Source organism: Eriocheir sinensis, chromosome 2 (assembly GCF_024679095.1).
Source record: "Eriocheir sinensis breed Jianghai 21 chromosome 2, ASM2467909v1, whole genome shotgun sequence".
In the NCBI taxonomy this organism is placed as follows: Eukaryota; Metazoa; Arthropoda; class Malacostraca; order Decapoda; family Varunidae; genus Eriocheir; species Eriocheir sinensis.
In genome coordinates this window covers 4,515,482-4,531,322 of record NC_066510.1, presented here as the reverse complement: position 1 = coordinate 4,531,322, position 15,841 = coordinate 4,515,482, and the positions used below count along the sequence as shown (strand labels likewise).

At 44.0% G+C, this 15,841-nt stretch overlaps 1 protein-coding gene and 1 long non-coding RNA gene across 2 annotated transcripts in view; one reads left to right on the top strand and one right to left on the bottom strand.

Moving 5' to 3' along the window:
* Positions 1-13,016, bottom strand: part of LOC126998743 (dysbindin-like) — a 49,558-nt gene extending 36,542 nt beyond the window's left edge. The window contains exon 1 of the mRNA XM_050860739.1: positions 12,401-13,016. Coding sequence (XP_050716696.1) covers positions 12,401-12,456 — 56 coding nt within the window. The 5' untranslated portion in view covers positions 12,457-13,016. The remainder of the gene's footprint in view (positions 1-12,400) is intronic.
* On the top strand, positions 12,736-13,303 carry LOC126998747 (uncharacterized). The gene is made up of 2 exons (XR_007752980.1): positions 12,736-12,873; positions 13,134-13,303. It is a non-coding gene; the product is annotated as an uncharacterized LOC126998747 (long non-coding RNA).
* Positions 13,304-15,841: the final 2,538 nt, after the last annotated feature.

Below are 15,841 nucleotides of genomic sequence, written 5' to 3'. Positions count from 1 at the left end.
CCATTGAGAGAGGCCAGACTCCAGAGTGTACAAACTTATTTTACAAACAAACCTTTTCACGGACCGTATACCTACTTTCAAGTAGCAATAGATGTTGATTAATTTCTGACAGTCATATTATGTTTTAATGTAGTTATTTTTACACTGAGAAACAAAAATGCATTTATAATAAATATTTTAGTCATCCACTGATATTCGTTCTTTCGAACATGTATCACAGAAAACGTCATCTGAGCAGCCCGCCACGCAGCAGAAATAGCTCTAGAATATCACGCCCAATTACCCCCCTCAGTTGCTGAGCAGAGGCCCATCTGGCAGCATTTGCTTATGGACAGGGGCTGCTCAATCCAAATCGTTCCTATGTAATACCACCGTAACAAAGATAAGAGATGATGAGCAGGCATATGATAAGGAGAAAAGATCAGTGAAGTTTCAAAAGGTATTCAACATAGTCTGAATTTGGTCCCATGATGATAAGAGGAAGAACAGTAAAAAAAATTGGAAAACTTTGATGTGGACAGAAATGATTGAAGGTTGTCGAGGGGGGTAAAGCCCCCCTGTTATGTTAGGGTACGTTAGGTTGGGTTAATCTAAATTTATTTGGCATGTTGAGATGAAAATTTATGTAAAAATAGAGGGGGTCTAGGGGGGCGAAGCTCTCCCGTTAGGCAGATTACGGTAGGTTAAGTTAGGTTAGTTTAAATGTATTTGGCATGCTGAGATGAAATGTGAAAACTGAGGGGGTCAGGGGGGGTGAAGCCCCCATTGGAGAGTTCAAGGGGTGGAAGCCCCCTGTTAGGTAGGTTACGTCAAGATAAGTTAGACTGGTAAGTTTGAATTAATTCAGTATGAGGTGTGGGGCAGTGGAAGTAATATGAAACACTCCACCCTCAATGCCAACCGACTCTCTCTCTCTCTCTCTCTCTCCCTATCTAGACCTTCCCCCCTCTTTCTTCCACCTTTTACCCACACCCTAACACCAACCGGTTGTCCTCAACCGTTAATACACACATACACACACACACACACACAAATTTATTTGGCATGTTGCCTAGGAGGGCTGAAGTGGTTCCTATATACAAAAGTGGAAGGAAGAACCCCTGAACTACAGACCTGTATCATTAACCAGTGTAGTATATAAAATACGTGAGAAAGTGATAAAGAAACAATGGACGAGATTTCTAAAAGAGCATAATTTAATCACAAGTAAACAGTATGGATTCAGAAAAGGGCGCTCATGTGTGACAAACTTACTGAGCTTTTACTCGAGTGACAGATAAAATACAGGAAAAGGACGGATGGGTTGATTGTGTTTATCTACTCCTCACGCTAAAAAGCCTTGGTTTAATCATGCTTGATCTCGTGCTATTAAAGATAGAGAGTCAGCTCACAAAAGGTTCCAGAACCTTCAAACTCCCACTAACTTTGATCTATACATTTCAGCCCGGAATCGTGCCAAATCTATTCTCCGACTTACAAACACTTCTTTCATAAATAGAAAATGTCAACACCTTGGTTCTTCTAATTCTTCCCGTGACTTCTGGCATCTAGCCAAAAATATCTCCTCCAATTTCACTTCTTCCTCTTTCCCTCCTCTCCTTAACCCTGCCAGCAGCACTGCCGTCTCATCTGTCTCTAAGGCTGAACTCTTCGCTCAAACTTTCTGTAAGAACTCCACCCTGGACGATTCTGGGCATATTCCTCCTACTCATCCCCCCTCTGACTCCTTTATGCCTGTTATTAAGATTCTTCCTAATGATGTTTTATATGCCCTCTCTGGCCTCAACTTTCAGAAGGTTTATGGACCTGATGGAGTGCCTCCTATTGTCCTTAAAAACTGTGCTTCTGTGCTGACACCCTGCCTGGTCAAACTCTTTCGTCTCTGCCTATCAACATTTATCTTTCCTTCCTGCTGGAAGTATGCCTTCGTACAGCCTGTGCCCAAGAAGGGTGACCGCTCCAATCCCTCAAACTACCGCCCAATAGCTTTACTTTCATGTCTATCTAAAGCTTTTGAATCAATCCTTAACCGGAAGATTCAAAAGCACCTTTCCACTTCTAATCTTCTTTCTGATCGCCAGTATGGATTCCGCAAGGGGCGTTCTACTGGCGATCTTCTTGCTCTTAACTGACTCTTGGTCATCCTCTCTAAGCAGTTTCGGTGAAACTTTCACAGTTGCGCTAGACATATCGAAAGCCTTCGACAGAGTCTGGCACCAGTCTTTGCTTTCTAAACTGACCTCTTTCGAATTCTATCCCTCTCTCTGTTCCTTTATCTTCAGTTTTCTTTCCGGCCGTTCTATCTCTGCGGTGGTAGATGGTCACTGCTCTTCCCCTAAACCTATCAACAGTGCCGTTCCACAGGGCTCTGTCCTATCACCCACTCTCTTCCTGTTATTCATCAATGATCTTCTTTCCATAACAAACTGTCCTGTCCACTCATACGCGACAACTCCACTCTGCATTATTCAACTTCTTTCAATAGAAGACCATCAAAACAGGAAGTACACGACTCCAGACTGGAGGCTGCAGAACGCTTAACCTCAGACCTTGCTATCATTTCTGATTGGGGCAGAAGGAACCTTGTGTCCTTCAATGCCTCAAAAACTCAATTTCTCCACCTATCAACTCGACACAATCTTCCAAACACCTATCCCCTACTCTTCGATAACACTCAGCTGTCACCTTCTTCAACACTAAACATCCTCGGTCTATCCTTAACTCAAAATCTCAACTGGAAACTTCACATCTCCTCTCTCGCTAAATCAGCTTCCTCGAGGTTGGGCATTCTGTATCGTCTCCGCCAGTTCTTCTCCCCTGCGCAGTTGCTATCCATATACAGGGGCCTTGTCCACCCTCGTATGGAGTATGCATCTCACGTGTGGGTGGGCCCCACCCACACAGCTCTTCTGGACAGAGTGGAGGCTAACCGCCATATTCTCAGTGGAGCTCTTCCCTCTTCGTCGAAGCGTCGCTTAGAGAGTGTGTTTCCGTTGAAGGGTATGCCCAGTCCCTAACCTTCGAAACAATCTTTCCGTGTAGTGTTGGTACTACTGCAAATCAAACAAACGTTGAGAACCGAAACCTTAATGCAATTTAGGTACATTTCTATAATGCATTATATAGTGTGACTAATATTTATGTAAACAGTGCTTGATACAGTAACATACATTATATATAGCAGAAATTTTACATTGATGCATTTAATTGGTTGGTACCCGTGGCTATGTTTGCTTCGCTTTCATCACGTCCCGTTACCTGTGGGCGGAGCTCAGGAGACCTCGTTAGAATAAGCTGCTTTTATTTTCTTTATTTTCCTCCTGTTCCATGAGACATCTCTTTCTCCCTTCGTTATTTCTCTCTTGTAAATATATTTTAACTAACTTTAGAGCTCCTATCAGTGGGTGGAAAATGGTATCATCTATATTGCTGAGCTTTGCTAAGCTCCACCCACAGGTGACATCATGAGTTTGGAGATTGGCTGTGGGAAGCCCAGCACGGAGTACCAAATACCACCACATATTCATACAGACTTGTGAAACAAGCGCCCGGAGAAAGCCTGTAAGTCCGTCACTTTAAAATTCATCCCAGCAATCTTAATTCATGCTTATGGTTCGAAGTTCCCCGCCCTACAAACGCTCAAAAAGACAACTGTTGTGAATAGTTGAGACTAAAGGGCGGGGCGTGCTGGTTGAGAGGTGTGTTCCAGTGTTGGCTGAAATTATCATAGGAACCGTGAAGTCTTGAATAAACAGAAAAATATTGTTTCTCGCATTGTATGACTTTTTACATAGGGCCAAGAAAACTTAATTTGTTCTTATACCCAATTAACTTTGCTTGGGCTTCTTCGGCTGAGAAGAGAAGCTGTCTCTGGAAGCCGGCTTTTCAAAGGCGTAAAAAGTTCCCGCATGGCTTCAGATACTGCCAGAAAAATACACATTTGAGCGAGCTACAGATATGTGTATTGTAATATTTATGACACGTTTATGTAACTTAGATATAATTTATTGAAGGTCAATTCGCTGACATACGCACTAGGCGAATGCAGAGAATCTCAGTCCCGCAGCTTACTAGCCGCACTAGGCGACGCACTCAGAATCTCAGTCCCGCAGCTTACGGGTTAATAATACAGCAACATGGAAAAATGTTGTAATAAAGCATTAAATGTGCGAAGATATTAGCAAAGAGCGGGCCTTCACCTCCTCTTCGTCAAGAGAGGAAATTAGTTCTTTTTTTTCCCGTTTGCCGCTTCGCGCGCTGCATCAAAGACACTCCTCGTCACTGAGAATGCCGTTTGGTCCACGAAGCCTTGTTTCCTCGCGTGAAGGGGGAAAAGATAGTTTGAGAATTCCACCGTAAGGCTCTTCGTCTCATCAGCTCTCCTCCTCCTACTGATAGTCTTCTACCTCTTAAATTCCGCCGTGATGTTGCCTCTCTTTCTATCTTCTATCGATATTTCCACGCTGACTGCTCTTCTGAACTTGCTGACTGCATGCCTCCCCCCCTCCCACGGCCCCGCTGCACACAACTTTCTACTCATGCTCATCCCTATACTGTCCAAACCCCTTATGCAAGAGTTAACCAGCATCTTCACTCTTTCATCCCTCACACTGGTAACCTCTGGAACAATCTTCCTTTATCTGTATTTCCTCCTGCCTACGACTTGAACTCTTTCAAGAGGGGGGTATCAGGACACCTCTCCTCCCGAATTTGACCTTGCTTTTGGCCACCTCTTCTGGTTCTTTTATGGGAGCAGCGATTAGCGGGCTTTTTTTTATTATTATTGGGGTTTTTTCTGTGCCCTTGAGCTGCCTCCTTTGTTGTAAAAAAAAAAAATAGAAGAAGACGTTCGACAAAGTTACACATACAAGACTGCTATGGAAACTAGAAAATAAAGGAGGATTGAAAAGGAAAAGGAAGAACTGGAAAATGGATGGAAAGCTACCTAAGAGGAAGAGAGATGAGAACAGTGGTTAAGGACATAAAACTGGAATGGAGAACTGTAGAGAGTGGAGTGCCTCAGGGATCGGTATTGGCACCAATACTTTTCCTAGTATATATAAATGACATGACTGAGGGAGTAAATAGCAATATGAGCTGTGTGCAGACGATGCAAAACTGCTCAGACATATAAGAAACAGTACAGACTGCAAAATTCTGCAAGAAGACCTAAATAAGATTTAGAAATGGAGTATGGAATGAGAGATGAAATTCAATGTGAAGAAATGTCATGTTATGGAAATGGGAAAAAGTGAGGCAAGACCAAAATGGACATATAAAATGGGAGATGGTGAAATATTAGAGAAAGTACACGAAGAGAGAGATCTGGGAGTAATAATGCAAGATAATAATCAGCCAGAGAATCACATAAATCGGATATTCAGTGATACATATAACATGGTGAGAAATATAGGATTAGCTTTCCACTACATGGATAAGGATATGATGAAAAATTAATTACCACTATGATCAGACCAAAATTGGAATATGCCCTTGCACTGTGGTCTCCCCATAAGAAGAAACACATAAAGAAACTAGAAAAAATACAAAGGATGGCAACAAAAATGGTTCCAGAACTGGAAGGATTAACATATGAGGAAAGACTAAAGGAAATGGACTTATTAACACTAGAACAAAGAAGAGAAAGGGGAGACCTAATACAAATCTATAAATTATTGAGCAAAATGGAAGAAGTAGATAACGAGGAGTTACTACTAAGAGAAGGAATTACCACCAGGAACACAAGAGGACATAGTAAAAAATTGAGGAAAGGAAGATGCTTGAGAAACATAAAGAAATGTAGCTTCCGCAAAAAAATATAGAGGTTTGGAACAGACTAAGTGAGGATGTAGTATCGGCGAGGAGTGTGCAAAGCTTTAAAGAAAAGTTGGATAAATGCAGATACGGAGACGGGACCACATGAGCATAAAGCCCAGGCCCTGTAAAACTACAACTAGGTAAATACAACTAGGTAAATGCACACACACACACACACACACACACACAACTGTCAAAGGATTGGAAAATACAATGGCGAAAGAGATAGACCAATCAGGATACGATTTAAGGCACAGAGTGAAGCAGAAGAGGCCCTGGGAGCTTGGAAGCTTGCGGGAGAAGAAGACACCAAAATGATGTGGCTGAGAAAAGATCTGAATGAACAAGAGAGAGACAAGTTGAATGAACTTAGAGGTGAGGTTCGTGATTTAAATGAGAAGAGATCGGAAGAAGAGAAGAAGGAGTTTTTTTGGAGAGTAATGGATGTGAAAGTGAGGAAGTGGTTCATGGTGATGAGAGGAAGGAGAGAAAAAATCAAACAGAAAAGGAGGAAGGATGGAAAGTGTCATACAAATATTAATGGAATAGTGTCATCGTGGATAGAGTTTAACGACTATTTGAGAGACAAAGAATCTGATATTGTGGGGCTGACGGAAACTAAGTTGTGTGACCCAATTGAGGTGGTGGGGATTGGAGAAGGTGCATACAATATATGGAGGAGAGACAGAAAGAGAAAATAGGGAGGAGGTGATGTTGATGGTAAGGAAAGGCATTAGGGTGGAGGAGGTGATTGAGGGTGAAGGCTTGGCAGAGGTATTGAAAGTGAAAATTGTGGGTGCTGAAGGAAGAAGGAGGCAGTATGAAGTAGGGTATGTGCCACCAAGAACCAATGCATGGAAGGCCCGAGAATACAAACAAATGATACAAGACACGGTGAGTTGCCTGGATGGAATGTTGAGAGAGTGTGAGAGAATAATTATAATGGGTGATTTCAATTGCAAGGAGGTAGAATGGGAGGATTGGCAGACGCAGGGAACAGAAGAGTCGTGGGGAGGAAGACTCCTGCAACTGGCAATGGAACATGTACTGACTCAGTGGATTAAGGAACATACCAGATTCAGGAAAGAAGGCGAGGCATCGAGACTAGACCTGGTATTTAGCAAGGAGCCGGAAATAATAGAAAATCTTAAAGTAGATTGTCCAATAGCAAAGAGTGACCATGCGGTTGTGGAATTTGAAGTAACAGAAAAGAGAATGATTGACCAAAAAGAGGATCACAAAATTGGGAGAAGTAACTACTGTAAGGCTGACTTTGTTAGCATGAGAACTGTTTTTGAGAATGCAAATTTGTAGTGCAGCGACGGCCTGATGAACGAGCCTCCCATAACCCACTTAGCCAGTGGGGCACCTCTTTGGCTGACTCGGTAGGGAAGTGGCTCTCTCGTCACGCTGGTCGCGGGTTCAATCCCAGGTAGCCGGCGAATACCCTCTCCTTGTTGTGATTAATTTCTCGTATGTTTCGATACACGCAGGGGACGTGTGGGACCGAGAGAGTAATAGAAAAAATAGAATAGAAAATCTCGTCATTAAAAATTGGAATGGGCTGTACAAAGCCAGGAGTTTTTAAAGCTATACAAGGAAGCCAAAAACAGATATGTCCCCAAGGTAGCCAAAAAGGATGTTGGTAAAAAGGAGTGATTTAACAAAAGATGCGAGGCAGCTAGAAAGAGAAAGGAGGAAGCTTGGAAGGGATGGAGGAGACGAAGAAGGATCAACTTGTGGAACGATTTCAAACAAGCAAGGAATGAATATTCAAAGATTAGAAGAGAAGAAAAATGGAAATATGAAAAAGATATAATCGACATATGCAAAGACCAACCTAAATTATTTTATAGACATGTGAACGGCAAAAGAATAGAGAAACAATCGATAAACTGAAAATGGATGGAACTACATATGAAGACCCAGCAGAGATGGCAGAAGTGATGAATAACTGCTTCCACAGAGTTTTCACAAAAGACGAAGAATTTGTACAACCCCCAGGCCAGGAAAGAGTAAGGGTTATGCAGGAGATACTGTTAACGGTGCAGGAGGTCAAGGAAAGCTTGAACAAAGCTGGAAGTAAGAAAGGTGACGGGGCCAGATGGAGAATCAGGGTGGATCTTGAAAGAATGTAGTGAGCAACTTGCAGAGAAACTGCACTCCATAATGAGTGCCTCCCTGAGTGAAGGAAAGGTACCACAAGATTGGAAGAGAGCAAACATAGTACCAATTTTTAAGGGAGGAAAGAGAAAGGACCCATTAAATTACAGACTGGTATCACTCACTAGTGTGGTTGTGAAGATATGCAAGAGGCTGGTTGAAAACAGGTGGTCGGATTTCTAAGAAAGTGAGAAAATTATCTCAGATTGCCAGTTTGGATTCAGGAGAGAAAGATCTTGCATCACCAACTTGTGTTATTACTCAAGGGTGACAGATTTAATACAAGAGAGAGAAGGCTGGGGTTGATGGAGTGTACCTGGATTTGAAAAAGGCATTCAACAAAGTACTGCACAGAAGACTAATTTGGAAAATTAAAAATAGGGGTGGAGTGGGTGATGGACTGATTAAAGGGCTGGAGGACTTCCTAACTAACAGGGAAATGAGGACGATAATCAGGGACAGGGTTTCCAACTGGTGCCCAGTGATGAGTGGAGTCCCACAAGGTTCGGTGTTGGCACCAATAATGTTTGCTGTTTATATAAATGATATGGTGGACAGAGTGACCAGCTGTGTGAGTTTGTTTGCAGATGATGCAAAGCTATTGAGACAAGTGAATTATGTGAAGGACTGTGAGGCACTGCAGAGGGACCTGGATAGAATATGGGAGTGGAGTGGTACATGGCAGATGTAGTTCAACCTTGGGAAATGTAAAAAAATGGAGTTTGGTAGGAGTGGTAGATGTGAATATGATTATAAGATGGGAAGTGAGATAATATGCAGAGGAGTGGAAGAAAAAGATTTGGGAGTGACTGTCTCAGAGAACATGTCACCGGACAAACACATCAACAGGATAACGGGACAAACTATGAATTTGCTGAGGAACATAAGGACGGCATTTGTGTATTTGGACGAGGAGCTGATGAAGAAAATAAAAGTTACAATGATAAGGCCAAAGTTGGAGTATGCAGCAGTGGTCTGGTCTCCTCATGAAAAGAAGAACATAAAGAAGCTGGAAAGAGTGCAGAGAGTGGCAACTAAGATGGTACTGGAACTTAAAGATCGGACTTATGAGGAGAGACGCAATAGCATGGAGCTCACAACCCTGGAGAGAAGAGAAAGAGGAGACCTGAAAGCAGTGTACAGGGTGGCGAGCGGGGTGGAGCATTTGGACAGAGGGGACGGGACCTGTGTGTGTGGAACGAGAGAGAAACGAAAGGACACAGAAAGAAGTTGAGGGCGACCATGTGTAGGCGAGATGTGAAAAAGTTTAGCTTCTCAAACAGAAGCATTGAGCTATGGAATAGACTGGAGGAGGAGGTGGTTTGTGCAAGAAACATTCATGATCTTAAGGAAAAGTTGGATAAGAGCGGATATGGAGACGGGACAGGGCGAGCGTAGCTCTTTTCCCGTATGTCACAACTAGGTAAATACAACTAGGTAAATACACACACACACAGCTTAGATAAAATAAAAAAAATACATAATATGCAAAAATTCATAACCATCTGGTTAGATTAAGTTGGGTAGGCAGTGGCTGGGTGGATAGTGTGACTGCGCCGCGTCTAGGATGATGCGGGTTCGCGCCCCGCCCAGTGCCACAAGCTGGGATTTTTCAGTCACTGCAGAGTGGCCTAAGACTACCCACATGCTGTCCAGAAGACAACCTATCAACCCAGACTCTAGATTCTAGGATCGAAGATGAGCTCTGGGGGGCAGCATGAGCCAATGCAAGATGGCGCCACTATAACACTTGCCTGTGCCACAAAGGGCTGGGGCCGACTATCAGGCCCTACTACGGAAGCCTACCGGCGCCAGAGGCGAAGACATAAAAAAATAAAATAAATAGATAAATAAATAAATAAAAAATAAAGTTAGTTCAGGTCAGATTAAGTCAGGTCAGATAGATATATTTGATAAAAATTTTCTTTTCAACCATACGTCTACTTCTTTTTCTTGTTGAGACATCTGTCAATCTGGCCCAGCCATTGAGACTGCCAGCGAGCAGGAGCAAGTAGCCACCAGTGTTCATCAATTAGTCACAGTAGGTGGACAGGACTGGTTGTGTTAAAGCTCATTAGCCCACCAGGCTCCAAGAAGTCAGAGTAGGTGGGTGTGCTTGGCTTCTTTCAGTTTTAACTGCACTGCATTCAGACACCATAACACAACTCATAAGTATTAACCTCCTCCACAATGGCTATAAGGAAACCAGATTGACGAGTTCTGGATATTACTGGCTTAGGAACTAGTTTGTATGGTGCACTGCAAGGCAGCTATGAGGCTCAGTCTGTCTATAGAGGCGCTCGTGAAACCATAACAATGGACTTAGAAAAAATCGTGAGGCCAGCTTGGAAAATACACCCCTTGTGACATAAACACATCTGTCCGCTTGTCAAAACCCCGTCGTACGTGCTAGAAATGTTGTAATTACCACCACACCGTATCCTAAATGCACACCCGCTAGGAGCCGCTATTCCTAAGATTATCCCATATAAGTCATTTAATATGTATTTTCAAAGATTCAAGCAACTTCTGAACTTCGCAAGAGCGGTTGGTGTGCGTGAAGACAGAGCATGTGTAATTTTATGATTGGCTCACAATTAAAAAGCACTGACTGTACTTTTGGGTAGCATTTGATACTTTCTTTTGTGAGTTAATATTTATTATCATGGCAAATCCTTATTTTTTGAAGAGGGGATGGGGGTTCCATATCGCGTCATGTATGTGCGTTATTACCATGACAGTCATCGGCGAGGACAAAACTAAATTTTTCTGGTAGACTTCAGTGTGTTTTGCAGTAATCTGTTAATTGTTCTTGCTGCAAATCATCAGTTTTCTGAGGGTATGGGGGGTAAAAAATATTGGTTTTGCGACAGCCAATAATTTTAAAACACTGAAATGTCCCAGAAAAAAATAGTTCCATTCACCAGTGCCTCACAGGTGATTTTCTGGAAATTAACCAGTCAGAGTAAGCTATGTTAGGTTTGGTTAGATTACACTGGGAGGGGGGGTTAGATTAGGTTAGATAACACTGAGGGGTCGAGAGGTAGTGAAGCCCCCCATTAGGTATGCAAGTTATATTGCAATGTTAAGTCTATGTATATATAAAAGTTCAGGGAATTTTAAGGTAAATTCTCCTTAGGTTTAGGGAAATTTCTCATTTGAAAGCCCATATTTGTCAATTTTGCCTCCTCCACCCAAAAACACTGCTTTCCCACCAAGCCCCTATGTTTGTTGAGAATAGGGGAAAAAAAGATAGGGAATATTGCCCTAAACTGCAAATTTAACCTATTGCCACTAGAGATAGTAACCGGTTGCCAGTAAGGATAGCAACCCATAACAGTTTAGTGAGTAAGTTCTCATCTAATTTGCTCTGGCACTCTTGTAGCTGTTTTCCTGCAATAACAAATAGTTCAAAGTGACTCATCATTTTACCCAGGAATGAGTTGTTGATAAATTAGACTTCTCAGGTCTGCTAAATAAAATCCAAACCTGGTTCAGGGTCTCTAAAATAGACTGCTCAGGTCTGCTAAATAATATCCAAACATGTGTCTAGGTAAATATGTAGTTTGTGACTGGGGATCATTTCTTCATACAAGTTTAATTTTACAGTGCAGGTTCAAGTTGAACCTAGCCCCAAATCATAACATACATATTAGCCCAATGCTTTTCAAATAGGTAGGCTATGTGTCTGGGTAAATACTATGTAATTTGGGGGAATATTTATGAAACCCTAGCCACCTCTGGCAAAGTTAATACTTACATCATGGATTTCTTTTTGGTCCCTGATTGCAGTGCAGTCACAAGTGACTTCCGGAAAGGAGAAAGAATCCAATTCAGGGACCATTTATTGTTGAAAATAGGGGATAATAATTCACGAAAGTGTCGCGGCAGCCGTGGCGACGGTACCGCCGATGCAGCCGCAAAATAGCTCGCAGAGGGTTTAAGGTGGGGGAGCATATTTAAACTATCTCAACCGAACTTTACAATCTAACAGCTAACAAGGGGGCTTCACCCCCCTCGACCCCCCTCCTAACCCCCTCATGTATACGCAACTTATTTCCGCGAGGAGGTATTTCTCGCAACACAGCGCCATGGCCGCCGCCAGAGGAGGCGACGCTTTCATGAATTATTATCCCCTATTTTCAGCAATAAATGGTCCCTGAATTGGAATCTTTCTCCTTTCCAGAAGTCACTTTTTACTGCACTGCATTCAGGGACCAAAAATAAATCCATGATGTAAGTATTAACTTTGCCAGAGGTGGCTAGGGTTTCGTAAATATGTAGTAGCTCACATGCCTACACCCTCCCCCCCTAGTAAGTTCTGAATCTCACCCTAACCTAAAACCTGAATCACCAACAGGTCATCAGAAGTGCTGAAACTAACAATTAATAGTAGTTTCCAATGACTAAAAGCACTCACCCTGCCGTTATGCCATCCTGCACCGACTGAATGTTCTTCCTCAGGGACTCAAACATCGTGGCTGGTGTAGCACAAACAGGTTATAAGAGGAAGGAGGGAGCAGTAGAAAGTTCTTCTTCTGCAATGTTTTAGGGGGCTGGTTAACACTTTTTCTTCAATGTTTTAGGGGGCTGATTAACACTTCCTCTTCTGCAAAGTTTTAGGGGTCTGGTTAACACTTCTTCAGTGTTTTAGGGGGCTGGTTAAGTTCTTCTGCAATGTTTTAGGGGGCTGGTTAACACTTCTGCAATGTTTTAGGGGGCTGGTTAACACTTCTGCAATGTTTTAGGGCGGTGGTTAACAGTTCTTCTTCTGCAATGTTTTAGGGAGCTGGTTAACAGTTCCTCTTCTGCAATGTTTTAGGTGGCTGGTTAACACTTCTTCTTCTACAATGTTTCAGGGGGCTGGTTAACACTTCTTCTGCAATGTTTTAGGTGGCTGGTTAACAGTTCCTCTTCTGCATTGTTTAAGGGGGCTGGTTAACACTTCTGCAATGTTTTAGGGGGCTGGTTAACAGTTACTCTTCTGCAATGTTTTAGGGGGCTGGTTAACACTTCTGCAATGTTTTAGGGGGCTGGTTAACACTTCTGCAATGTTTTAGGGGGCTGGTTAACACTTCTGCAATGTTTTAGGGGGCTGGTTAACACTTCCCATATGTTTTAGGGGGCTGGTTAACACTTCCCATATGTTTTAGGGGGCTGGTTAACACTTCTGCAATGTTTTAGGGGGCTGGTTGACAGTTCTAGTGGAGGCCTTCAAGGTAAAGGCTGGTTGCTCCTGTGTGGTTGCTGCTCAGTGCTTCTCCAAAACTTGTATGCAATGGCTTCACCTCCTCCTTGTGTGTGTGCCGTGTCTCAAACAGGAGGAGGGAGTAAACAGCTCTGGGGTGAGGGCCTTGCTAGGGAACGGCTGAGAGCTGGCTGCCCCGTTCCTGTGTGGTTGCTGCTCAGTGGTTCTCCTCCAAAACTTGTATGTAATGGCTGCACCTCCTCCTTGCATGTGTGTGCCGTATTGCTACACTGCCCGACTAAACAGTTAGGCCTTGCTAGGGAACGGCTGGCCCCCCTTTGTCTGCTACTGCCTGCTGCTCAGTGCTTCTCCTCCAAAATTTGCGTGCAATGGCTTCACTTCTTCCTTGCATGTGTCCTGTGGGTACCGTATCTTTACACTGCCCGACTCAACAGGGTGAAAGTCTTGCTAGGGAACGGCTGGCCTCCCTTTGTCTGCTCCTTCTGCTCAGTGCTTCTTCTCCAAAACTTGTATGCAATGGCTTCACCTCCTCCTTGTATGTGTGTTGTGTGTGCCGTATCTCTACACTGCCCGGCGTTCCCTCTACTGGCTGCGAGAAGCACTGACCCGCCGGGCTGCTGAGTGCTGCTGGAGGAGCGGTGATCAATGTGCGGGGGGCGCTGCGTCGCGAGCCAGTGCTTCCATATTGGCACAGGAAGGAGGAAGCAGTGAAGTTATAATAACTTACATAAAAATATTCTAGGCTTGTTGTTGAGAAGAAAAAAACTGTTCAAAGAACGTGGAGTGAAAACTGTAATAATGGAAACCAACAAAAGGGCATAGAAAAACAAAGTCAGGGGAAGAAAAGAGCAGCAAATCACATCAGTTCAGGGTGAAGTGTAAAGTGTGCACTGTGAAGTAACTAGGTGCATGGTGTGAAGTACAGAAGTGTTGAGAAGGACCTAAGAAGCGCCAGACACACGCGCCAGTCCTCGTCGACAGACCGAATCGAGCGGTCGGCTGGATTTCGATCGTCGATATAGTCGGTCTGTCGGCATCCTGCTTTTGCCTTGCTTTTGGCCCGTGCTCCCCCGTGCAGGGAGGGAGCGATCTTTTTAAGGGGCTCTCACACATTCCCGGTCCCGGTCGCGACCGTCCCCGATGACTCCCGATAAGCCGATCGGGGACTGGCCGCCGACATAATAGGCAATAATCCCCGGATCGGCGGCTAACCGCCGGTCAGCCGGCGGTTTACCGGCGGTAGACCGGCGACCATATACGATTTTCGATTTCTCCGACCGGCGACGGCAGCAGGTCAGTCGGCGGTCGACCGCCGGCCTACCGGCGGCAGACCGCCGGTCTACCGGCGGCAGACCTGCGGCACATCGACAAGCAAACACTTTCGTTGTCACGCCCAGTTGGAAGGGTATATAAACACCCGTCCAGGTGTTTTGATCATTCGTGAGTTTGACATCGCAATGGCTTTCCTCAGCTCTCGTGAACGCGAAATTGAACTCCTGAAATTGGACGTGGACCGTGACCAAAGTTTGTTGACGCTTGTATGTCTGATGGAAAATAGACGGTTGCAAAAAATACAGAAGAAGAAACGTAGGGCAACGTGGGTGAGGCCATGGACGCAGAGAAGAGACATTCGTATTATCCTCCTTCATTCCCCACCTACCACCAGCTCCAGCCTCAACACCCTGGTGTGGATGTGCAGCCACGCCCTCGCACTCCCCACACACCTTCAACCTCGACTTATTCATCCCTGGAGGGAGAGGCCCCACTAGCACCTCGCTCCACCAGCGAGCGAGATCAAGCAGACATGCCCTGCCCAGTATTTAATCTTGGTTGTTGTGAAATCAAATCAGGTGAGGTCTGGTAAACAAGGGAGCGGCTGCTGTCACCTGTCAACCTCATCTTTTCCGCTCCGTGTCTCCGCCCATCCTACCTCCCTATATTCAGCCATCATGTTGTGTGTGTTAGATTTAATGAATAAATAAATAATAACTCTTATTTCCTTTACCGCCCTACACTTTTACACTGCAGTTCCAAAGATGTAATTATAACTGATTTTCCTAATGCTTACCTTTCATTTTGAGACTGCTTATATTTGCCAAGCTACTGCTCCTGCATCTGAATTGTAGTAATCACGCAGGTGATCACGTACACTCTTTGCTGCAAGTGTTGCAGTGTTGCCTCGTAGATTCCGCATTGGAGTCAGCTCCGACACCTGTTGACGCCACCTACCACCAGCTACAACCTCAACACCCATTCATTCACCCATCTATATAAATCAGCTAACCAGTCATGCAGTCATCTATAACTCAGCCATCCAACAATTCAGTCATCAGCCATCTATATAATCCAGCCATCCAGTAATTTATAAACCAGCCACTCAGCCATTCAGAACACTTGCTCCTTGTACCACTCAACCAACTCCTCCTCTGTGAACAAGTTGATTTTGTTTCGCTCCCGCGAATCATTTAGTGATGGTGTAATCTGGTCCTCTGCCATTATTTGATCTTCAAAGGTCTTCTATAGCTGTGGGCATGTTGCTTGGGTGTAGAGACGCATGCCGGGCGGTTTTATATGTTTATAATAAACAGCTTCATACCTAAATTAATTCGTGTGCATAAAAACTCTCTCTCTCTCTCTCTCTCTCTCTCTCTC